The 24,043-nt window shown below is 44.0% G+C and overlaps 2 protein-coding genes across 4 annotated transcripts in view; one reads left to right on the top strand and one right to left on the bottom strand.

Annotated features, from left to right (window-relative positions):
• The window catches only part of PEX10 (peroxisomal biogenesis factor 10), a 7,393-nt gene extending 729 nt beyond the window's left edge, over positions 1-6,664 (top strand). Inside the window, exons 2-6 of one of the 2 annotated variants that reach the window (XM_027855530.1) lie at positions 490-570; positions 1,603-2,009; positions 3,605-3,780; positions 3,906-4,041; positions 5,933-6,664. In XM_027855530.1, coding sequence (XP_027711331.1) covers positions 490-570; positions 1,603-2,009; positions 3,605-3,780; positions 3,906-4,041; positions 5,933-6,001 — 869 coding nt within the window. In that variant the 3' untranslated portion in view covers positions 6,002-6,664. The other variant, XM_027855531.1, reaches the window with a different exon arrangement.
• A 224-nt stretch (positions 6,665-6,888) lies between these two features.
• RER1 (retention in endoplasmic reticulum sorting receptor 1) lies at positions 6,889-23,904 on the bottom strand. Of its 2 annotated transcripts, none has more exons than XM_027855533.1 (7): positions 23,795-23,904; positions 20,014-20,101; positions 17,267-17,371; positions 12,740-12,839; positions 11,410-11,488; positions 10,551-10,686; positions 6,889-9,685 (listed from the first exon to the last, which is right to left on the bottom strand). In XM_027855533.1, the coding sequence occupies exons 2-7, from the start codon at positions 20,092-20,094 to the stop codon at positions 9,596-9,598; spliced, it is 591 nt and encodes a 196-aa protein (XP_027711334.1). In that variant the 5' UTR covers positions 20,095-20,101; positions 23,795-23,904; the 3' UTR covers positions 6,889-9,595. The 2 variants fall into 2 exon arrangements, with proteins under 2 accessions (XP_027711334.1, XP_027711333.1); XM_027855532.1 differs by lacking the exon at positions 23,795-23,904 and adding an exon at positions 23,129-23,151.
• Between the last annotated feature and the right edge of the window lie 139 nt (positions 23,905-24,043).

Raw genomic sequence — 24,043 nt, 5'->3', positions numbered from 1 at the left:
CAGGCACTGTGCTAAGTGCTGGGGATACCAAAAGAGACAAAAGAGTCTCTGCCCCCAGGGAGTTTACAATAAAAAAAAAAAGCTAACAGTCTAATGGAAAAGACAGCGAGTAAACCATTAGGTGCAGACAAGCCATGGATAGGATAAATAGGAAAGAATTAACAGAGGGAGGGAGATGGGATGAAGAGGGCTGGGGAAGGCTTCCTGTAGAAGGTGGGATTTTAGGTGGGACTTAAAGGAAGCTGGGGAGGTCAGTAGTCAGAGGGGAGACACGGAGGGTCTTGTTGGGGGACGGTTTGGCCCCTACTGCATGTGACCCATCCTAGGGAACTCTCCCGTCCAGCTCACTCCATCTTGGCACGTCCCCCTTACAGGACATGCTCTCTCCCACTCACGTCAGGGCTTGGCACAGTGCCTGGCATACACAGGACATTTAATAAGTGTGCACTGACTGACTGCTTAGAGTGCTTCTCCCATTTGCCCTTTCAGGTGCTAAGAAATGGCTAGAGTGGAGGAAGGAAATTGAGCTGCTGTCAGATGTGGCATACTTCACCCTCACCACGTTTTCAGGTAGGGCAAAGGTGGGGTGCTGTGGAGAATCAGCATGGCGTCCCCGAAGTCTCGGAGCCTTGGGGGATGGGATGGCTCTGCAACACTCTTCGGCCAAGGGCCCTTTCCTCGGCCCCTCCTTCTCCGCCTTTCCCTCCTTCCTCCCTACAGCACCAGGGAGGCCTCCTCTGCTCACACTTCAGGAGAGTGCCTTTGGGGCAGCAGAAAAATGTCAAGTCTTCCATCTTGCTGTTCCCATAAATGACCTGGAAGGCCCTATTATGAGAATGAAATGGGCTCTGAGCCTCAGACGTCAGGCCTGTGGTCAAAGCCTGCTGGAGAGTCACCTGCCCCATCCAGCCCAGTGAGGCACAAGCCGCCACCTCAATTCCCCATGCCTGTGCACCCCTGTGACTCACAGGCCGGTCTCTTACACCATCTCTGGGAGCCGTTGGCCTAGTGAGGATGAAAAGTGACTTGCCCTGAGTTTAGCAGAGCAAACCTGGAAGTAGGTTCCATTATTATTTCCATTTTACTGATGAGGAAACTGAGGCACAGAGGTGAAGTGACCTGTCCAGGGTCACCCAGCTAGTGAGTGTCTGAGGCCTGATTTGAACTCAGGTCTGCCTGACTCCCAGCTCTGTGAGAAGACAGGCTGGGAAGGTGGTGAGAAGAGTGGGGAAGCTAGTTTGGCAGAGGCTGTCAGGCAGGCTCTCCCCAGGACAAGTCAGCATTTTATTCTGCAGTCAGTAGGCAAGAAATGAAAGGAGCCAAGCAAGAGTGATAGCTGGGTCTGGCCTGATGATCTGGAGATTGTTCTGGGAGCAGGCAAGCCCACTGGAGGCTGGGGAGAAGGGATGAGGGTCTGGCCCAGGGCAGCTGGACAGAGGGGTCAGAGATGTGAGAGTGGACTCGATAGGATCAATTACCTGTTCCATCCTTTCGAGGAGCATGGCAGAGCCCCTCTGTGTAGGCCCTGGGTCCACGGAGCCTGGTGCCGCCATCTTGGGAGAGAGCAGCGTCCCCAGTGTCCCGTGCACTCTTCCCCTACAGGCTACCAGACTCTTGGGGAAGAATACGTGAACATCATCCAGGTGGACCCATCCAAGAGAAAAGTCCCTTCTTGGCTTCGCCGAGCCGCGCTCGTCTCTCTGCACACCCTTGTGCCCTACATGCTGGATAAGGCCTTACTCCATCTCGAGCATGAGCTGCAGGCTGAAGTCGAGAGTGCCCGGCACCTGCAGAACAGCCTGGTGCCTAGCGTCCGAGGGAGGTCGGCGGTACGGCAGTGGCTTCACAGACACGTCCGCCATCTGACTGAGTCACAGAAGAAGACGCTCCTGCGCGTGGTGTATGTCCTGAAACAGAGCATCACCTGCCTCCACCGGCTGCATGTCGCCATCTTCTACATCGATGGAATCTTCTACCACCTGGCCAAAAGGCTCACGGGTATTGAGTATGTAAGTAGCTTGGTCCTTCACTAGCCACAGCATGGCTGGGTTCTCTTCCAGGAAGGCAGGCCCACAGAACAGACTCTCGACCAGGAAAGCGGCTCTTGTTTCTGTCTGTTCTGAACAGCCGCTCTCTCTGCGGTCCAGATGTGCAGAGCACGTTACAGACTCGGGCTGCACAGCTGCAAGAGCTGACCTCACTTCCCATCGTACCAGATGAGGTCACACCCTATCTCCTTTGCTGTTGAGCTTTGAGGCATTCAGGGGCTCATTTCTATCCTGCTAGTCTGTTTTCCACCAAGTTTTCAGTATTAATACTGCACTTTAACTCGGTTAACTGAACAGGAAGCACTGCGCTGGGTCCCGGATTCTTCAGGCTCCCAGTGGGGTCCAGGTCAATAGCAGCAGCCCTCGGGTTGGGACCAGACACCTGAGGGTGGCATCACAGCTGTTCTCTAGCTGGGCGACCCCAGGCAAAGCCACCCTCTTCCTTCTCCTCTGCGTCTCTCCCCATTTGAAGGATGCTGGATCTGGGCTGGTTAGTCCCTTAGGTCCTTTCCAGCTCCAGTTGGGATCTTGGTCAGAACTGGATCAGTACCCCACCGCCATCTTCTCTTTTTAAGTTGGCTGTCAGGTTCATGCCAGCTTCACCAAGTCTGTATCAAGCAAGCTCATTGGATTCCAAACAGCCAAGGCCAACTCAGCCTTGTTACTGGATGTTTCTTCTCTGCCAGAGCCTGCCCCTCCTCCAGATCCACCTGATTCCATCTTTTGGTGCCTTCCTTGACTCCTCCTCTCCCACCTCCCCATCTCCAGATTCTTGTCAAGTCCTGCTGTTTTGTCTCCTTGGCACCTTTCTCCCCCATCCCTTTCTTTCTACCCTTGTTCAGACATTAAAAGATTCCGTGGGTGTCTCCACTCTCTAACCCTGGGCCACCAGACCTAACTTAAAAATGTAAACACCATTCTTGGTTGAGCAGGTGGGCTCTCTTTGACCACCCCTGGAACCCCAGCTGCCAGTCATCTTCCTGAGGTCCGCTGCCCACATGGCCCCCTGTTCAGAAGCCTTCAGGGGCTTCCTGTCTCCTCAAGGGCAAAATGCCAATATTTAGCCTGGCATTTAAGGTCCTTCCCAGTTCTGGCTTCAGCCGACATTTCGAGTCTTATTTCCTGTTACCCCCTTCATGCCCTATGTTCTAGCCAAGCTGAATTAGGGATTGCCTGGCACTGTGGACAGAGAAGTTGCCTTGGAACCAGGAGACCTTCAGGCACAGACTAGGTAACTCTGGCAGGTCCCTGAAGCTCTCTGTGCTCCAGGCTACTTTCTAGGTCTCTGGCTGCCTTAGCAGGGGAACAGGCCTCCCAGAACTCACCCACTGGGGTGCGTTCACATGTTGCCCTTCTGTCAGCATCCTTGATGGGAGTCAAGGCGAGCCCAGATGCCACCTCTTGCCCAAGCCTCTCCTCCTTTGGCTCTGTGCTGACTTAGTGTAGAGGCTATGCCTCCAAGCCAAGTAAAAGCCACCTTGGGGTGGGGACTGCCCGCTTTCCCCTTTGTAAATGCAGGGCCTGACTCTGGCACCTGGGGGCTCTGAACTCCACAGCTCCGTGTGCGCCGCTTCCCTGGAGATGACCAGAGTGTTCGCTGGAGCTACAGGCTTCTAGGGATGGTGTCCTTGCTGCACCTCCTGCTCTCGGTGGGTGTCCAGATCTACGGCTTCAGTCAGAGGCAGCGGGCACGGAAGGAATGGAAGCTCCATCGCAGCCTCTCCCACCGCAAGTATGAAGCTTCCCTGGCCCAGGGGTGGCCCTGGGTGGAGGGCTCCAGGGACTCTTCCCATTCCAGCAGCCCCCTTCCCTCAGGGACTGGTGGGGCATGTTGGCCATGCTTTGTTTTCCTCACAGGAGCCACGTAGAAGAGAAGGCTATGGGCAGGGGCTCTGTGTGCACCCTGTGCCTGGAGGAGCGCCGGCGGGCCACGGCCACGCCATGTGGCCACCTCTTCTGCTGGGAGTGCATCACGGAGTGGTGTAACACCAAGGTAAGGGGGAGAGAATGGCAGTGTCTTCGGGCTGCGAGCGTGGGTTTGAGCTCCACCGCCGACCTGTGGTGGTTCAGACATCCTGGATCCCAGCTCTGCTGTTCTGCTTTGTGATCGTTAGGCAAGCCTTTAAGCCTTGCCTCAGTTTCTTCTTTCAAAAGGAGAACTGCAGCCTCTGCTCACTTTACAGGGCTGCTGGGAGGCTCAGTCGAGAACCTTAGCTCACAGACATAGGAAACTGGTGGTTTTTTCTCTATCACTTTTAAGCACTGACCCAAAGCAAGGTTCTTCGCCTTTTTACATCCTGGACCCCTCTGACAGTCCGGTAAAGCCTCTGGGCCCCTTCTCACAATAAGGATTTTAAGTGCATAAGATTACAAAGTAAAACAAATACATTTAAAGTTCTCAAAATAAGCTCACAGACCCCAGATTAAAAACCTCCTGATCTAGGAGAGGTCTGGGTGAGGAAACTCCCCCCACCAGTCCAGACTGGCACCTTAGGGTGCCCCGAGCATGGAGAGGGTGTGACTTGGGGAAGGTTACACAGCCCGGACGCGTGCAAGGCAGGACAGGCACCCAGGTCTTCCTCAGCAGCCATCTGACTGCTGACAGCTGAGTGCCTGTTTTCCTCACAGGCTCTGTCCGTACTCAGAAAAGGGAAGAGATTATTTTAGAAAGACAGCAGGACACCAGCAGGGCTCTCTCGAGATGAGCCATGAGCAGGTTTTGACTCATCTTGGGCAGCAGCTTGTAAAAGCTAGCTCCTTCCTGGCCCCAGCATGAGTAACAAAATCACTCCTGAGAAGAGATGGCTACATTTTTTTTCCTACTCTCATTTCTATACCTTACCACTGTTTAACCATCTAGAATTTGTCCCAGTCGCCTGGAAAACCTAATGAAGATGAGAAACAAGCTGCTTTGTTAAACCCTAATCAATAGTCTTCCCTTTAAGCAGTCAAGATGGGGACTTCCAGCACTGCAAACCTTTCTGAGGTAGGGGGCAAAAAGAGACAGGTGGATTACTAGTTTCCAGAGTAGACAGCACCATCAATGAACTGAAGGCAGGATCCTTTCTGGGTCAAACAAATTAATAACTAGAGCCAGGGGCTTCACTTTCAGCTGAAGTTCTCCCCTTCAATGCCCGGGGCCCAATGACATAGAAAGCATCTTTAGAAAGAATACCTCCATTAAGAGGCGATTCCACCTGTTCACTCACTGGTGGGAAAGGGAAGCCAGACAAAATCTCTGGCTCATAAAAGAGCAAACCGATAAAACAGCGAAATGGGGGACTATTGGAACTAGGAAGATCCTCTCTTCCAACCTCCTTGTTTTACAGAAGAGGAAATGGGCTCAGAAAGGTGACATCTAGGAGCAGAATCAGGACTCAAATCCCAGCCTCTGCACCTGCCCCTCTCACCCTATCTGAGAGGCTGGCCTGAGGTCTTGCCTGTGACAGAACCACCAGAATCCGCTTCTCATTCCCCAGAAGTTTGGGGAGTGGAGGGAGGTTGCTAGTGTCTGAATATATTACTTTCATTGGTCTGACTTTGAAAATGCAATGCAGATACTTGGCTTAATTTTAATCAGGGACAAAAATTCAAATGCAAGAGGCATTCTTGCCTTAAATATACAGCAATTTTAAAAAGCTGGATTAGTCAGATAAAGACTGAGGCCTGCATGAGCTAATCAGGGAAGAAACGTTGAGATAATCTTCATTTCTTCATCCTGAAAATAAAGCGTAATTGTGAATGTGACAAAGAAAGGCTTAGGTTTTTGTTGGCTTTCCTGTACAGTTTTATCATGTTGACATAGCCTATTCCTCCTAGAGGGCAATGGGCACTTCAGAAGGAACACCAGTGCCCAGTTTGATCCATCTTCGTTTTCCCCATAGACGGAATGTCCCCTCTGCAGAGAAAAGTTCCATCCACAGAAACTGATTTACTTGCGACATTATCGTTAGTCCTAGCAAACCCAGCTCAAAGGGCAACAGAAGAAAAGGAAGAAGCTCTCAAGAGATCATGTCTTTATTAATGGACCAAAAGCAGAGTTCATTTTAATTTACCCAGAATCATGATGGTGACTTCATTTGCACTGAAATTATCAAGGTTATTTTTGGAATCACTGCGTAAGGTACTTTGTCCACTGCTCAGCTAATGGGGAAGGTGTGGTGGGAAGCCAGGCCTGACTTAATAACTCTACTTGTGGGGTATTAAGATGTCCTTCCTAACCAAGGACAGGACTTCAGACAGGGATGCATGTCTACACTGAATCATACACACCAAGGCAAGCTCTGTTCGACTCAGAAAATTCATCCTGGATCTTAGACATCATTGCCAAATGTATGAATGTCCATCTTCCTTTCCAATTAGCCTGAGATAATTGTTGGACAAACAGTAATCTAACTTCCTTTCCCCCAATTTCTGTGCTACTTGAAAACAGTTTCTGAGAAGTTGGCATTTCGCTTATTCGGAAAGGGGTTCACTGTGCTTATCAAAAAAGCAGAGTTTTAGGTTTTCTTCCTTACCCCACAACTAACATGCAGCTGAAACCAGATTCTTCTGAATTTACATTCTAAGCAGTCAATAATAAAGGTTTGTGTATATATTATGGTATAATAATTTCACTATCAGGTTGACTCATGATTGAATGACTTAGAGAACCTGGTACTTCATCCAGGTGCAAACTGTGAATTAAGTGGTTGGCTGCCAAGTGAAGAATGTCAGAACCTTTCCCTGCACGTACTAGGGCTTGCTTGGGTGTCAACCCAAGCTCGTATTTGGCACATGCTTTCGAGAAAACCGTCCAATTGTTCTCCCATAAAACAAAACAACAAAACCCACCCTTCAGTCCACTGGACCAAATGTATTTATTCTGCTGCCAGAGAAAGCCACACTCTGGCTGGTGATTCGGTTCTCCGCCTCTCAGGGTGCTTTTCCTGCCAGCAAAGTCAGGCCAACTCATGAAGACATTGGGAAGTTACACACATGGTCGTTCTCACAGACTGCACAATCTCACAGTGTTGGGGAGGCGGAGGGCCCTTGACAAAAGCACAGGTTAACCAATCCAGAAGCACCTGCTGTCAGGTGTCACAAAGTAACTGATTTTAACCCAACCCAAATAAAGATTGTCCTCTACAAACCCAATGATCCCTTTCATTTGGTCCATCTAATGTCCACTTGCTGAACTCGTTAATTACACCAATCCACACAAATCTGTGGAAAAATAAATTTTTTTCAATTCCACCAATAGCTAATAATTGCTATTGGTCAGTAAATAACTTTCCTAACAAATCGCATTTTAAAGGTGCAACAGAAAAATGTCTTAACTTTAAATCTAGCAGAAAGATTATTCCCGTTACATCTTTAAAAACATTCTAAGCAGCCCTTCAGCATGCTAGAAGCCTAGAAAGGCAGAAGGGGGAATTTAAAATTAAGATTTAATTTTTGTTTCTTTCCAACACAAACTATTTTCCAATTAACTTCTAATAAGAGTTGCCTGCAATAACCATTTAGTTTAGAAGATAACAGAACAGTTAAGTTTCACTACAAAGAGACTGAACCCGGTGAATCTACATTAGGAGTCAAATATAATGGGTTACAAGACCAGAGAGAGGTTATTAATCAGTCAGTCAAACAGAAAGATTCTTGCCAACAGAGTAGATAAAAACACATGATCAGCTTCTAGGTGACCAGTCCCCAGAAAAAAGAGCACCCACCATGAAAGAAACTTGTCTAGTGGAAAAGCTAAATCCAATGGCTTTGGTTTTTGCCAGATTAAGCTTAACCACAGGCAGATTTTTAAGGTAAGTGTTGAAAAAAAGTTACCATGCTTATACTGCGTATTTTTAAAAGTTATATAAAAATCTTTAAATTCACATTTTTACCAAGTGTGCAATACAGTGCTGTCGCATCTCACTGCTTTTTAAAAACCACATACAAGAGAGGGCAGCAATTTAACTATCAAATTAATAATACTTGGAATGTCTTCAGGAAACAAATCTAACCATGGTAGAGAATGGTTTTCTTGGTAACTTGCCTTAGAAAGCTTAATGTCTCAGTTCTGATGATCACTTAAATATGAACTTCATATAGAGGGCTGAAGTTTTCAAGAGTACTTTAACGAGAACAAAAAAAAAATTGTTAAAGCCTCAATTCTAGAAATCCCATAACTGAACACTGCATAAATATATTTGGGTAATAGAGACCATATCCATATACACCCCCAAACTCAGCATCTGCAATTAAAGGATATACTGTTAAAAATAGCTCTCAAAGTATCTATTCTATGCATTACTCTAAGATCAGGGAGCAAATACATTAATTTTCACTATGGCATATAAGACCACAGTGGTAATTCATTCAAATATTTTGTATTTTTTTTTTCAGTAGCTGTAAGCTAAAATGATTCAGTTGTAGAAAAAAATTAATACTTTTACCAACTGGGTTTTCCTATGGTATGTGATGAGTTATAGCGTTCTTATATAAAGACTAACACAAGAAAGGGGACACTATCTTTAATAAAGTCTGGAATTAAAAAGTCACTTAATAAAATTTTAGAGTTGTTTTATCACATCAAAAAAGTTCACATGCAGGTCACAGTTCTATTTTTTTTTTCCATAGAAAATGAAATCTATGTGTTAAAACCCACAAAATTGGTCTGTTACTGCCAGTTGTGTTGAGTTCTGAAGGGGATGCATAAAGGAAAAAAGTTAATCCAAAAAAACCAAAACCAAAACCAAACAAAAAACCCAACCCCAAACAAAAACAAAACCAACCCCACTTCTTGAAGTATCAAAGAAATGTGTCAAAATAATTTCAAACAATGAAAATATATATATTTATATATTTATAATTCAGGGCCCTCAAAAGAAATCATGGTCATTAAGAACAAAGTTTTGAGTCATTATGAAAAGAGCCAAACTTCAAACATCTCTAGTAAGATGCAATTAGGAAACTGGCATTAGATCCCCAAACACAGTTACTTGAAAATCACCTTTAAAATGTTAAGTTCTTTAGGAAAAAGGCAGCATTCAATTTATCATCAGATCTACTATTCAATGACTTGATTATGGCCCCCAAATATCATGCATGTGCCCAGACAGCTGAAGGTCGTCGACTGCATCTGAGGGAGGCCTTAGGGACATCCCCATGAATGCCGTACCACTCAGGAAGCAAAATGCAGCTCCCAGCATGCTTCCCTCCCTCGTTCCCTACGCACACTCGAAGCACTCGAGGGCCATGCAAACAGACTGTGACGGTGACAGAGAAACGTCACCTTAACATAAGACTGTTCACCCACTGTCGCAGTCTACCAGAATCCCTTCAGAGTGAAACACGTGACATGACCGAAAAATGAACTCGATGCAATTTTGTTTAAATGCCAGCGTCTTCAAGAACCTCTCTGACATTTCAGTTACAAATAATTGAAGATCCTTTTTACAAAGAAAATTTCGACTCCCTCGTAATCAACTACTTTATATGAAGAAAAAAGGCATTGTTACAATGGCTCAAAACGGTTCTTCTCGGATTAGGTGGCAACAGGGTCAGTTCAGATTCTAACTAGCAAACGTCTTCCCCATGTCTTCCTTCCCTTTGTATTTCCTCTTCCCATGTGTGAACGGTATATACCTGTATTTTATCATATGCTGCAAGAGAAAGATAATTCAGTTACTTACAGTACAGAGGTTCCCAACAGAGCACATAGCCCCTAATGATCTACGGGACCAAACTCCTTCAATGTCCCCTCTGCATCCATGAAATTATGACCCACTCTGTCACTGTCCTGTCACTACAGTAACAATGTCATCTGGCTGGACTGATCTGGCACAACACTCCAGAGTGACAAACGTTGTCTCAGGGCTAGGAGAGACGCAGGCCAGCACAGTCTGAGACAAGGTGCTGCAGTCTAAGATGAACCGCTATGGCCACGAGGGCATGTGTGTAATTCCCAAGTGGCAAATTCTCTGCTCTAAAAATGGGATCCTGACATTTGGTAACATGGTCAGAGCAAGTCAGACCCTCAGACAAGTGGGGCCCAGATAAACAGTTTGCTAAGTAACTTACCAAAAGGTAAAGGATGGCTACTACACCACTCCAAAAATTACCTTTGCATCACTTACATTATTGATGCACATGTCACCATTAGGTGACCTCGCTCCTCACCTCTGCCTCTGAACTCCTAGCTTTCTTTAAGGGGCAGCTCAATCACCATCCTCTACTTGAAGTATTTCCTGGTTTCCTAACTGCTGAGACCCCACCCCAAACTATCTTTTATTCTGTGTGTGTGCATCCATGTGTGTGTGTGCCACTTGCTAGATTATAAATTCCTTGAGCACAGAGATTTTTCACTTCTGTCTCCGTATCCACGATGCCTGACACATAGTAGGTGCGTAAAATGCAACCTTCCCCTCACTTGAAAACTGCAGCTGAATAGTGCTGGCACCTCCTGTGAGGTTCCCAGGGGGCCAGTCACTACTGCTGGGCAGAGTCCAACATCTTGTTGAGTCTCACCTTTATTTGCCTCTTCATGGTGATACAGAAAAGCATGACAAAGTACATCACGAGGATAGGCCAGAACACTGGGACGTTGAAAGCGTCAAAAAATGTGCAGATCATAGCAACGAGAATGCCCTTAGTAGCAGAGTGCCTGAAAGCCAAGAGAGCAAAGATGAAGGCAGCTGTCACCATGCCAGCTGGGGCCTGGCTGCAGGGTTGCCCGTGGGTGCCTCTGTGACGATTTCACAGCTCGAGAGGAAGGAATGTCAGTCTACTCTGGGAGTACTCCTCAAAATGGTGTCATTCATCTCTAAGAGCATCTGGCCACCAACTTAGCACCACCACCACCACCATCATCATCATCATCATCATCATCATCACATCAGACTTATTCCCTAGCATCTCCAATGTTTTTTCCAATTTATAGTTAAGCAGAATAACAAAATTGCACGATGGTAGTTACTCACTCAAAGTCGAACTCCACCAAAATCAAAGGGTTTCTGGCAGCATTTTGGACTGAGAATAGATAACACATTACCACATTCACTGACATAGATATGATGGCTAAATCAGGAAACACTGCCTATATCTTATATCCAGTACAATGATGGCACTGGTTATAGAAAAGAAACACTTTCAGTTTATGGTAGTCCCCTTAAAGAAAGTAAATGCAAGCAGTTTTTTATTTGTTTTTCCACCCAGGGATAAGTGAGATTACAATTAGTCCCTTAAAGGTCAACCATAAATGAAAGACTTAACTGGTCAAGACAATGCAAAAGTCTGGAAATTCATGGAAACCAAAATTACCACTGTAGACTTCACATTTACATTTCAACATGCCTGGCTCAAAATCAAACATTGAGAATTCACTTACCAAAATTTAAATTCTGGAAGCCTTCGAATAAAAGGACGAAATTCCTCATTTTGTTTTGTTGGTAAGGAAGGTCCTTCATCTACAAAGTGACACGTAAATAAACATGTAAATTTAAGGTGAGATAGCCATATCATTCTTTCAAAAAAGCAACGTTCAGATTGCTATTACAACAATTATTACATGTCTTGTAATCCTAAAATCCACTCAAGGCTACCACTAAAATTACTAATTGCAAACTCCACACAGCAAAATCTAGGGAACGGTTATTCATTTTAAAAACTGGTTCTTTTGCTTCATAAAAACATTAACAATATTGAATCATGTGAGGAGATTCATTGTTATATGTCAGCTCCCCTGGTGCATTTTATATTTATTCAATTTACAAAACATTTCATGACACACCAGCAGTTAGAGACAAAGTTTATAAGGACCACGTGAAACAAAATACTGATTCCTATTCAATGCATTCCAAGACTCAAAACAGGTAACAAATACAAATCTATACATTTCATTCATAAGAACTAATCTCGCAAGGTAACTAACTCATTCCTTTCCTAATATTTTTCAAATGTCATCATTCAAAAAAAAGGGTGAGGAATATAGGCTTGTTCTATAATCAATGTTCTAACAGTGAGGAAAAAAAAATCACCTTTTTTGATAAAAGAACACAACATGAAGGTAAGCCTCTCTAGGAAATGAAAAGCTCAGAATAAACTGTCTTTCAAAAACTGCCTCACCTTCAGAAGGGATCTTCCAGCAATGGCCCTGGGATTCACCCTTCATGAAGGAGTCCCCCACCCTCCCTGCTCTCTGGTAAAGACCCCTTCCAGATCAACAGCTTGCTGCTGGGCAGCCAGGCACAGTGAGCTAGGGTGACAATCGGGGAATCATGGAAGGGGGACCACTCCCCACCCCCAGCAGCTGCTTATGTGGAGATCAAACCTCATCACTGAACGGGACTCTTAAAGAGCCAGCCAGTTTTCAAATACAAATAATTTGAAAGCCAGAAAGCACATGCCTAACTTGTTTCTGGATTATGGACCCAGACTGACAAATGGCTTACAGTTTAGGAGCTGTCTGAAATGTCTACTTCACCAACTGAAGAAAAGCAAACAATGTAACTGGTGCCAACGCCCAAGGTGGGGTAGGGGGGTAGTGATGAGCTGGAAGGGAGGGCAGATACTGTAAACTACCATTCCTAGTAACCTGACCTTCGGCTAAGGGCCTAACTGCCAGGAAGAAATCTGACATGTGAGCGTCCAGGAACGAGGGATCTCGCCCGTTCCCCTATCACCAAACACTCCCAGACAATGGACTGACCCCAGCATACCTGAGTCTTCCATTAAGGAGGGATCTACCTTTGGCGAAAGGAAAGCTATGAAAAGATTGAGGTGGTAGATTCCCAAGGCATATGTCACGATGTACCAACCCTGAGAAAACAAAACCAAAGGTTACAGACACATCTGCCCATTCAACAGCTACAGCGACCTCCTGAGCGAGGCCTGTTCTTTCCTAAGGGGTTTGTGGTGGTTAAGCCCTGGGAATCTTCTTTGACTAATCACAAGCTATCTGTCCATACAGACTCGTCATCATAATAAAAAGTTATATCACATGTGGGGAAGAGAAAACAACATCGATTTCAGGTTAATTTACAGACCTCACTATGTTGGGGTGCACAACCAAGAGCCCAAATTGCAAAGTTTTCCAAGGATACCATTAGGTATAAATCTATACCCTCTCAAATGCAGAATTCTGAAAAGCAAACTAAGACTAGTATTAAGAAGTGGAAATATTGGTAAAGGATGGCACCTAGGTGACTTGGTGGACAGAGCTCCAGACTGGGAGTCAGGAAGACCTAGGCTCAAATGTGACTTCAGACATTTCTTAGCTGTGAGATCCTGGGCAAGGTATTTGTATGTCTCAGTTTTCTCATCTGTAAAATGGGATAATAACAGCATCTCCCTCCTAGGGTTGTTGTGGGGGTCAATGACAGATTATTTATAAAACACTTAGCACAGTGATGGGCACACAGAAGGTGCTAGATAAATAATGATTATTATATGCATTATGCCTGGCAGTTAGTAATCTAGTCTGAAACTCATGTTATCAGACACACCGTAAAATGTATCCATCATTTCTCAGAGGGAAAACTAGAACCAGAAGATCAGAATGACTTTTTTTTAAAGTCTTCAATGAGAGCCAAGTACAGGAAAGAGGCAAGGACTTGGACAATACCTGTCTGCTGCAGTCTTGCTTTTAAACAAACTCATTTTAATAATGTCAAGTTCATCCAGTGAGAAAATGGTATGGTTTTGTCTTACTGCATTAACTAAAATACCTAGATACATAACAGCTGTGCAGAAAGTTAAGTGTAGTATTTAAGACTCAGTTATGACAGCTGAATGCTACTGAAGCCAAGGAAGGGTGAAGATAAGGATTTCCACCTCTCTCAGTCTCCTATTTCTTACTGACAACACAAAATTTATCTTGCTTTTGCAAAAGGCCTCTCTGCAAATCTGTGGGAAAACTGGACAAAGCATGTTTACAGTGTCATTCTAGCAAAAACCACATAAATAAACTATCCTAAGAATTCCTTTCAGTATTATTAGTTATTCCCTGTTAGATTCAAGCTTTTAATAAGGATCAAAATATCCTGGAGATGCAAGGGGACTTTAAAGTTCTATTTCAATCCCCTCATTTGGAGATGAGCAAACAATTGAAAAATTGAAAAAAATGAAGTGAAACAATTTGCCCATCACAGTGGCAGACTCAGATTGAAACCATGGTATGATCAAAATTGCCGCCCCAAATTACTGCATGATTAAAAAAAACAAACCACCTACTGTAACTTCTTTAGCATTATCTCCTGATAACACGCACGTTTATACCTGAATATATATATAAAGTATATCGCACATATAAAGTAGTACCAGAAATCAAGGGGCTGGCGGTGTAGACACATTTTTGTTACATGGTCAGTCTGTTTCCTTCCTGCTGTGGTACTTAAGTCTAATGATGCCCTCCCTCGGAGATCACCTCCAATTTACCCTGTCCTGGTTCTGTTTGTATAAAGTTGCCTGCAGGTGGTTACCCACCACCCTCCATCAGACCGTGACTCCTGGAGAGCAGGGTGTGTCTGTTTGCTGCCTTTCTCTGTATCCTCTGGACTCAGCACAGTGCCTGGAACATGGCAGGGGCTTCCTAAATGCCTGTTGATTTGAGCTATAATTACTTCAGTCTGATGATCAATATAATGATGGTGGCAGAAACTGCTTCTATTAGACAACTGAACATTCTGTGTACAAAGTGGGCCCTTCCAATGCTATTTTCCTTTAGTCATAATGCTGTTTGCACTGCCTAAGAATCTTCTCTCTGTACTGGAGGGGTGAGAAGCAAGGAAAGATAAATGACTGAGCTGAGCAGTTTATTTCCCAATAAAATCAAGTCAACAGTTTTCATCTGTATCCAATTCTGCATAGCAGAAGTCAGAGGACCTAGGTTCAGACCATGGCTCCTCTAACTGGGCTTCCATTTTCCCCATCCCTAAAATGAGGGGCTGCACTAGATCTCTAAGACAAAGACCTTCCTGCTCTAAGTTTGGAATTGACAAGAGAAAAACAGATCCGTTACAACACTTTTGTTTAATTTAACATCCCAACAAGAACAAAGTATTTGAAAATTGAAATTAAATTCAACAGGAATATAGTAAACGCATGTTATGTGCGAGGCACCATGCTATGTACTAGGGGCACAAAGGTAAAACTAGCAGACCTCACCCTGAAGGAGGGGGAGGGTATGTGAGGGTGCGTGTGTGTGTGTGCGCGTGTGCGCGCGCAACCGAGTGCGTGAGTGTTGGGGAAGATGACACAAATACAAATAAGTATGTGAGAGGTGTATGTGATAAGACAAAAAACAGAGGCAAGGTAAAGGGCAATGAAATGAGAAGAGAGCACTTTCTCGGGGAAGAAGATGGCGCACCAGAGTGCATACAGTGCTGGGCCTGGGTGAGTAAGACCTGAGTTCAAATCTGGCCTCAGACACTGGCTAGCTATATGACCCTGGACAAGTCACTTAACCTGTATTTGTATCCGTTTTCTCAACTGTAAAATGGGGATAATAACAGCATCTTCTTCTCTGGCTTGTTGTAAGGATCAAATGAAGTAGTAATTCTGAAGTGCTTAGCAGACTGCCTAGCACATAACAAGTGCTCCATAAATGCTAACTATTACGCTGTTATTATTATCACTAGCACTACTATTATTACTGTTATTAAGAGAGGTGGCCATCCAAGTTTGGCCTTGACGAACAACGTGCAACGTAAGGTAAACCAAGGATAAACTGACAATATCTGTCTGAATGGCTGGATGCAAAGAGTAGCTGTTAATGATTTTATGTCACTTTTGAGAGCATGGTGCCCCACAGATCAGTGCCAAGCCCTGTGCCACTTAAGACGTTATCAATGACTTCATAAAAATGACAGAGAAAGCAAGCTCATCAAATGTGCTGATGACAGCTCTGAAAGGGACAGCTGACATGCTGAATGACCATCAGGATTCCAAATCTCAACTGGCTAAATCCCTGGGCTTAATCTAATAGCATGAAATTCAGTAAGGATAAGCCAGCAGTCTTATTACACTTGGGTTCAAAAGCCCACTGCAGAAGAACAAAATGGTGAGGGCACGGCTAGGGAGCATTTTTCTGAAAAAGACCTGCACGGTGCCTCAGTGGATAAGGTGAGCCAAAGGTAGAGAGAGCTGACAAGAAATCCTGGGCTACCCCGACAGGTGTGGCCAGGACAGAGGAGCACATGCAGCCAGGACAGAGGAGCACAGCAGCCCTGGCAGACCCTACCTGGAGTCTGTGTGCAGCTCTGCAGGTCATTTTAACTACATGACTGCTCAGTCTCCTGACAATGCAGAAGGTGACCAACAGTATGGTGAGGAGCCTGAGGGGGACGCTGAATGAGGATCAGCTCAAAGGACTGGAATGTTCACCCAGGAGATGAGAAGACTTAGGAGGGGGCATGAGAGCCCCAAGAGGGATCTGACTGTTCTACTGGGCCCCAGAGGCCATGACAAGCCACCATGGGGAGAAGCTGCCAATGCACAAACCGAGGCTCGACACAACAATCCCAGTGTTCTAAAGTCAAACTGGCTGCTTTAAGGGGTAGCTTTGCCCTCCCTGGAGGCCTTCAGGTGAAGGCTGGACAATCAACTTACTGGGCGGGACAGATAAGGGCTCTTTCTGACATGGGTCAGGCTAGATGGCCAGAGATCTCCTTCTCTACTCTGAAATTCTGGCTTTTATCTAATTAAGAGGGCTTCACTAACTTTTCATTAAAATACACACATGCTAGAATTTTCCTGAATTACTCAATTCAGTTTTTTAACATGCTGCTCTTCAATTTAATTTTTGTATGATAATACTAAAAGCAAGTGAAGATGCTATATTCAGGGAATACAGTAAAAATAAAAGACTATGCCTTGGCTTATGAGGTCACAATTTTACCTGAATACAGGAACAGATTCTCTTTCATGCTATCTCTGGCCTAAAGTATTAAGGTAAAATTTATATTATATATTTATATACTTAGCATTATACACTTAAATAACAATGTAATAACATTGAAAAATCAATGTAAAAAGTGAATGAGACAGACTTTTAAAGAAATTTACTGTTTCCTGAAGAATGGTAACTGAATTGCATATCCCATCATAAATAAATCAATAAGCATTTATTAAGCACCCACTATCCTAATAAATACACAATTCAATGATATATCCAACACAGCCCCAACTACTACTGTTTTAAGTAAGACATTAGTTGAATATCCATTACTATTTCAGTTTTTACCTACCTGTAATAGATAAACTCTAATCATGTAGATGAAACTTAGCCCCAAAGTTACAACCCATCGCACAGCTGTATAAGGAGTAGACTTGTCTAACCAGGACTGGTAAATCTAGAAAAGACAAAAATGGTTAAAATGTATATAGAATATAACTCCTGTTAAGGTTTTCCTTTAGTCTAAAGCATCTTTTCTCTACAAATAAAACAATGCTCCACAAACATACTTCATTCATCTTTAAATGCACTCGAGAGCACATGTACATACATACACACACACACACACACACCACCCCCGAATGCAGCAATTAGATCAGAAATGAATTAACAACAAAAAATAGAAACACAAGGACTTTGCTATAAAAAATGCAGCAAAGTTCATCTTGTACTTCTACTTGAGGCAACCTAGTTAATGAAATACCAAAAGAAACCTGTAATGAAGCAATCCAATTTATGAGGTAATTTTTTTCATATAATCCCTGAATTTCATTACTAGGCCCCAGCATATTTCAAAAGGGAAAATGGAGACTTCAACCCATTTTTATTCAATGTATAAAAAAAGAACAATCTGAAAATCAATTACATACTATTATGTATTCACATACATATATGTGTATGTGTGTGTATATATATATATATATATGTATACACACACACACACACACATATGTATATCCTAAGGGGCAACAATTTTGATTCTAAAATGTCACTATAATTATACATTATAATTAAATAATTAATAAAATGTTAATATTTGGTAACACTATTAGTAGTAGAGGACCAACCAATTCATAGATTGGATTCAATCCTGAAAGCTAAGTTTTTAAAAATATACCTGTACAGCATATAGGAAACTGTTGACTGAACTTGTGACATTCAGATGTACTCTGAAATGTGGTTTCACTCATTGTTCAGAGAGGCCAAGCATTAGTGTGCACAGGTGTCCAAATATTAAATACAAGGCCTTCCTTCCTTTACCAATGCCTCTCTCTCAAGCTACTGTCCCCTTCACTCCTCAACTAGACTCCTTCATCCCTTCACATTAGGGCTGTTTCTGAAGGAGTTCTGTAAGGTCACTAATGACACCTTACTGTCAAATGCAATGGGGCCTCTTTTCTGTCCTTCACCTTCCTAACCTGTCTCTGCAGCATCTGACAGAGCAGACCACCCTGTCCTTCTAGCTGCCCCAGCTCCTTCCTTGGCTTCTGTAATGCGTGGTTCTGGTTTTCCTCCTTTCCTCTACCACTCCTCCTGTGTCTCCCCTCTTCCTCCAAAGCCCTTATGGCCTTATGTCTCTGTCTTTCTCTCCTTCCTTTGGTGATATTCTCTGTCTACCTCCCTTGCCTCCATCTACCTTCTCTATGTAGATGACTCTCAAACATCTGTCTGGAGGCAGAGGCAGAGAGAACTCTGGTCCGAACATTTAACACTACTGTCTGGCTCTATGCCACTGTCCTAAGACAGGGGTACCATCCTTTCCTTCGCCATCCTCATTCAATTCCCCTCTATCCTTTCAGGTCCAACACAAACACCATCTCTTCTATAAGCTCTTACCTCTTCCGTAACAACTTTCCCCATCACAAATCACATGGCCTTTCCATTATACCCTCAAATGTACAGTATTTATATACATATCTAGGGCCGGGGGTGTGGACAGAATGGCCCGTGGAGGCCAGGCAGGGGAGCCTGGTACTGAGGGCCTCAATTCTGGGGGCTGGGGCAGGGGGGAGAAGAAAGACACGGGACAACAGAGAGAGAGAACTCTTCATTTCTGACCAAAATATAACTTTCTGATTTTAGCATTCAAAGGTCCTTTAGGATCTGGCTTCAATATTGATTCCTGGACTTGTACTTTCCCCTTCAGGTACTCTTTATTATAGATAAACTGGCCTACTTTACACTCCCCTCACCCTACACTCCACTATTCTCATGTCTCTGGTCATCTGAAAATATCTGCCTCTACAATGTACTCAGCTCACTAATCCTTATGCCAATTAATCCCCAGTATTTAATGTTTGTTAAATAAATAAACCACTTAGCCAAACAATTATCAACAAATGTATACCAAGTGTCTATTGGCTGTAGCAGTGGTAAAGGAACACAAACATACTATCCTGGTCATCGTGGAACTTATAATCTTGTTAGAGAACACAAACCCTTGAAATGCTCAATAACACAAAACTGAAACGATGATTTGATAAGACCCCTGTCAATTAACTGCTAAATAAACGCAACATATTAGGAGTTCAAAGAAAGAAGAGACATCTGTGGACTGGAGTGGTAAGAGAAGGCTTCCTGGAGAAAAGATTTATACTACGTTTAGAATGAGCAGGACTTGGCTATACAGGAAGAATCAGTAAGAATAAAAGTACACAGGCCAAGGGGCAGCTAGGGGCAGAGTGGATAAAGCACCCTGGAGTCAGGAGAACCCGAGTTCAAATCCAGCCTCAGACACGTAACACTTACTAGCTGTGTGACCCCGGGCAAGTCACTTAACCCCAACTGCCTCACCAAAAAATAAAAAATAAATAAAAATACACAGGCCAAAGTGTTTTGTGGACAGCAGTTAGATCATTTTAGGAAATAAAATGTAAACAAAAAGAATAATTCAAGAATTCCTCATCCCTCTCCATGTGAACGCTGATACTCAGAGATGCCTTAACTCTATAATTAACCGTTTCAGGAATACAATTACAAATGATTGTTCAAAATAATTAGTCAATTATTTGCTCTTTCAATTACCCACATAAAACAAACCTGTCCAAGTCTTGTGAAAAATCTAAACACCACAGAAGGCTTCCCATGAACAGAATCTCCAACGCTGTCTCCTTCGGACATTCTGTTGCTGCAAACACACACAAAGTATTCATATGTTAAAGAAACCCAGGATGTTTGAGCAGTATTTATAAGTCAATAAAATGTGCCTGGTGGCTGCATAAAAGTAATCCAGCTGTACTATTTCTAGGGTAAAATGCCAACAACAGACATTTCTTTTCATGCTGGTATAGAAAAAGACTCCTGGGCTGGGAAAATAAACTGCCCTATAGCCAGCAATTTTGATTAACATTGTGATCCTGATGCACATGGTATCACAGATTCTTGGACCTCTAAAATAAAGAAACAATCAGACTGTCTGCTCAATCTCACGAAATAAATATATGACATATTTGGCACCCAATCTTCCACTTAGGATTTATAACCTGTCTTTTTCCAAAAATAAGATATATATGTGGGCTGAATATAAAATAAACAGGACTCAGTTGAGGTATCAGTTACTTTTGCTGAACTGCTTCTTCTTTCCTCTTTAAAAAAAAACTTGTAGAAAGGGATGGCCCACCAGAGAGGGGAGTGGGAAAGAGCTATTTGGAAATGAGGATGTTAAAAACAAGAAAGCAATAAAGATGTTAAAACAGAAGTAAAAACTTCTAAGTATAAACATTCTCCTCTCCTAATTTAAAAATAAAGAGTAGCATTTAAAAATAATTTCCTCTACTGGAAATACCAGGACTCTCAGTTCTATAAATCAGTTTTATTCTTAGTACTTAAAGAAAAAATATCATGTGTACTTCCTGGGAGGTGTCTCAGGTTCTACTTGATAAAACAAGGGCAACAACCTGTTCCTATTAACTTCATTAGGTTATTGTGAAACCATGAGAAATAAAGGAAGCGAAAGCTATTCAGAAACAAGGTGCTAAGTAATAATGTCCTGTAACCATTTTAATATTAAGAAGCCTAACGTCATCATTATCATGAATGGAAATGTCAGAAATAAAACTTAAGCCCTGTCCCTGCCCTTTATCTCCTAGACCAAACTTAAACCAAGGGAAATGCCCCACTTAGGACACATTTCCTTAAAAAGTCAGTTTTTGACATGTAAATCTGCTGGCTCCAGGGTACTGATGTAGATCTTTATAACAGGTCAGAATGGACTCTGAGCAGTGAAACCGTGCCACATCATCAAATTCAAATGGTTAAAAAAGTTCTGAATGTGACTCTATACTATTACTTCCTGGATCTATCACCAATGGGTGGAACAAAGTAATCTGGCACAATACTAATAAAAGCCACTTCAGCTTTAGGTAAAACAAACCTGATAAGCAAAACTGTTAAATTGTGGTTGTGTAGGAAACTTTAGGAAGAGACTTCCATTTCACTAACATTTGGGAAGAGGAAAAAAAAAAAGCTGTTCTAAAGAGAGGATAAATGGCTGTCTAGGAGTAGCTCTCCTACCAGGTCTGACTAGAATAGAGTTCCTTTGGTAATGGCTTCAAAGCCTGCTGAGGAGGACTAAAAAGTCCTAGGACAAGACTTGCTCTAATAATTTTTGTAGCCTTTTACAGCGATTGTCTTGACAAATATGAATACTGTGAATTGCTAGCTTCCTCAAAATTACAAAAAACTTTATAGTTAGGCACCTATAGTAGATTAAACTTGCTGAGTGACATATTTGATAAGATGCCTAGAAATCCCAATATCTAAGGTACTACCTCATCTTTTCACTGTTATCTGTGAAAGGTTACAAAGATTCATTAGCCATTGGCCTGTTTTATATATAACAGAGAAGTCTTATGTGGTTAAGCATTCTTGGTCATTGTCCCCACAATCTTCCTCAGTTTCACAAATGTATACAATGACAACACTATTTAGGCAAAGGGAAGGGAAATCATTAAATTGCATTCCAAAAAGCATTTCACAATATTAAAACATAAGACAAATGCTTCAAGATTTTTTTTTTTCCCACACTTTAGGTGCAGTGGCTATAGAGCTTTTCTACCTAAAGAAAAAAATAAGGCTAGTTTCAAAATACCACCAACAAATGTCTCAAATCATTTAATATACCATACTAAACTGGAAAATTTCAGGAATGTCCAACTTCAAACATACTTAAACAGTTTGGGGAAAGAATCTTACTAAAAGCAAGCACTTGTTTCAATCAGTTTTAGCTCCCCAAGGGAACAAATCAATTGCATTATTTGTTTTACAACTAACGGTCACGGGCTAGAAGTTATAATAGAGGACTTTAGATATTCGATGGAAATAAAAGTGATCCTGACAATTCTGACACACAGTTTATAACAGTCCTTAAAAACAAACAAACAAGTGGTTCACTAGAAGGTTTAAACGTTGAAATTCAAAGACCTAAGTTGATGTCTTCATTTCTTGGGCAATAGCTTTAACCAACAGGGAAAGGATCACAACTTTACATACAATACAATATTAAAAGTCTACCCTATTTTGAAATTATCAGAAATAAAGCCAATAAAGGCTTCACAAAATTTAGGAAGCAATCTATGTTAACAGCTATAGCGATCCTAAACCCAAAATCTAAGTTCATAGAAAAAATTATCCAAAAAAATCCAATTATTATTAAGCTCCATCTATGAGCAGTACAGCACAAATGGAAGTCCACTATCTTTGGTTCTGCAGACATTGCTGCTGTAATTGAGTAAGGGGCAGACATATCTATTTAAAACATCTTTCCGATATTATTTGGACAACTGTTTTCCCATTTTTTTTTTTTTTGGCAACAATTCACATACCCTATTGAAACAATTAAGTACTGCAAACATGAAATGAAGCTCCCAACTGTTTCCAGTATCCACAATCCACGGAAGCTCCTGGGAGAGACTGGGCTCAAGATGACCTAATTATCATCTCAGCATTGTGTGTATATCTATATAGTATGTCATATATAATATGTACATATATGTGCATATTATACATAGTATCTATATTACCAATCAATATTTATTAAGCACCTACTATGTGCACTGTGCTAAGGGCTGTTCTTTGGAGGCATCCTGAGCATGTGTCTGCAGATGACATGTGCACACATACACGCTACATGTGTGTACATATGCACACGACTCACCAAAGTCTTCGGAGAGTGCACACACACAAACTACACAGTATACAGACCCCGGATGACACACGTGCACACATTACACACAGCATGTACACAGCATGTGCACACCCAGTGTGCACGCTCCCTCCGCCGCGGACACGCGGGGCCCAGGCGTGTGCACACTCGGACGCGGTCACAGCCGTGCAGACGGAACGTCTGGTAGGGAGACCAGGGCAGGAGAGCCCACCGAGGCGCCGATTCACGCGTCGGGCTTCGGTCTAAAGCCTGATGGCTTCCGGGGCCGGGGCTGGGGGAGAAAGCATGATGTCTCCCGCCCCTCCAGAGCTCAGCAGCCTCCGCAGTCCCGGGTCACCTCTCGCCGCGCCCCCAGGCTCGGGGGAGAGGCCCGACCCCGGCATCCTCCTCCGGCAGGGAGAGGCGCGGCCGCCGCCCCCCTGGGGTGCAGGCCGCGCCGCAGCCTCCGGCTCCGCCCCGGGCGGGCTGTCAGCTCCGGGTGGGGGTGGGGGGGCAGGAGGAGGGGCCGCCGCGGCCGCTGCAATAGGCCCCGGCCTCGGCCCGAGCCCGAGCCCGAGCCCGGCCCCTCCGCCACGCAGCCGCCCAGCCCCGGCCAGGCCCCGGGCCCCTGCCCCGGCCTAGCGCTAGGCCCCGCCTCCCCCGGCCCCGGCCCCGCACCTCGCTGCGCCGCTGCGGCCGGGCCACGGCTCCCCTCAGGGCCACGGGAAGGAGGAGGAGGAGGAGCGGCCCTGCCGCCGGTTCGCTGGCTTCGGGAGGCTGCCGCCCGGCACTTCCGCCCCCCAGCCGCTCCTCCCGGGCATCCAAGATGGCGCCCCACAGGAGGCGGGGCTGCCGGGCGCCAGAGAGTTCCGCTTCCGGCGCCGGCAGCCGAGCCGTTGGGCCCTGCAGGACCGGTCGCCGCCAACA

The sequence above is a fragment of the Vombatus ursinus genome, unplaced genomic scaffold, assembly GCF_900497805.2.
Source record: "Vombatus ursinus unplaced genomic scaffold, bare-nosed wombat genome assembly UNPS02010822.1, whole genome shotgun sequence".
NCBI classification, from domain to species: Eukaryota; Metazoa; Chordata; class Mammalia; order Diprotodontia; family Vombatidae; genus Vombatus; species Vombatus ursinus.
The sequence above is the reverse complement of the archived record's forward strand: the minus strand, read 5'-3'. Positions and strand labels throughout refer to the sequence as shown.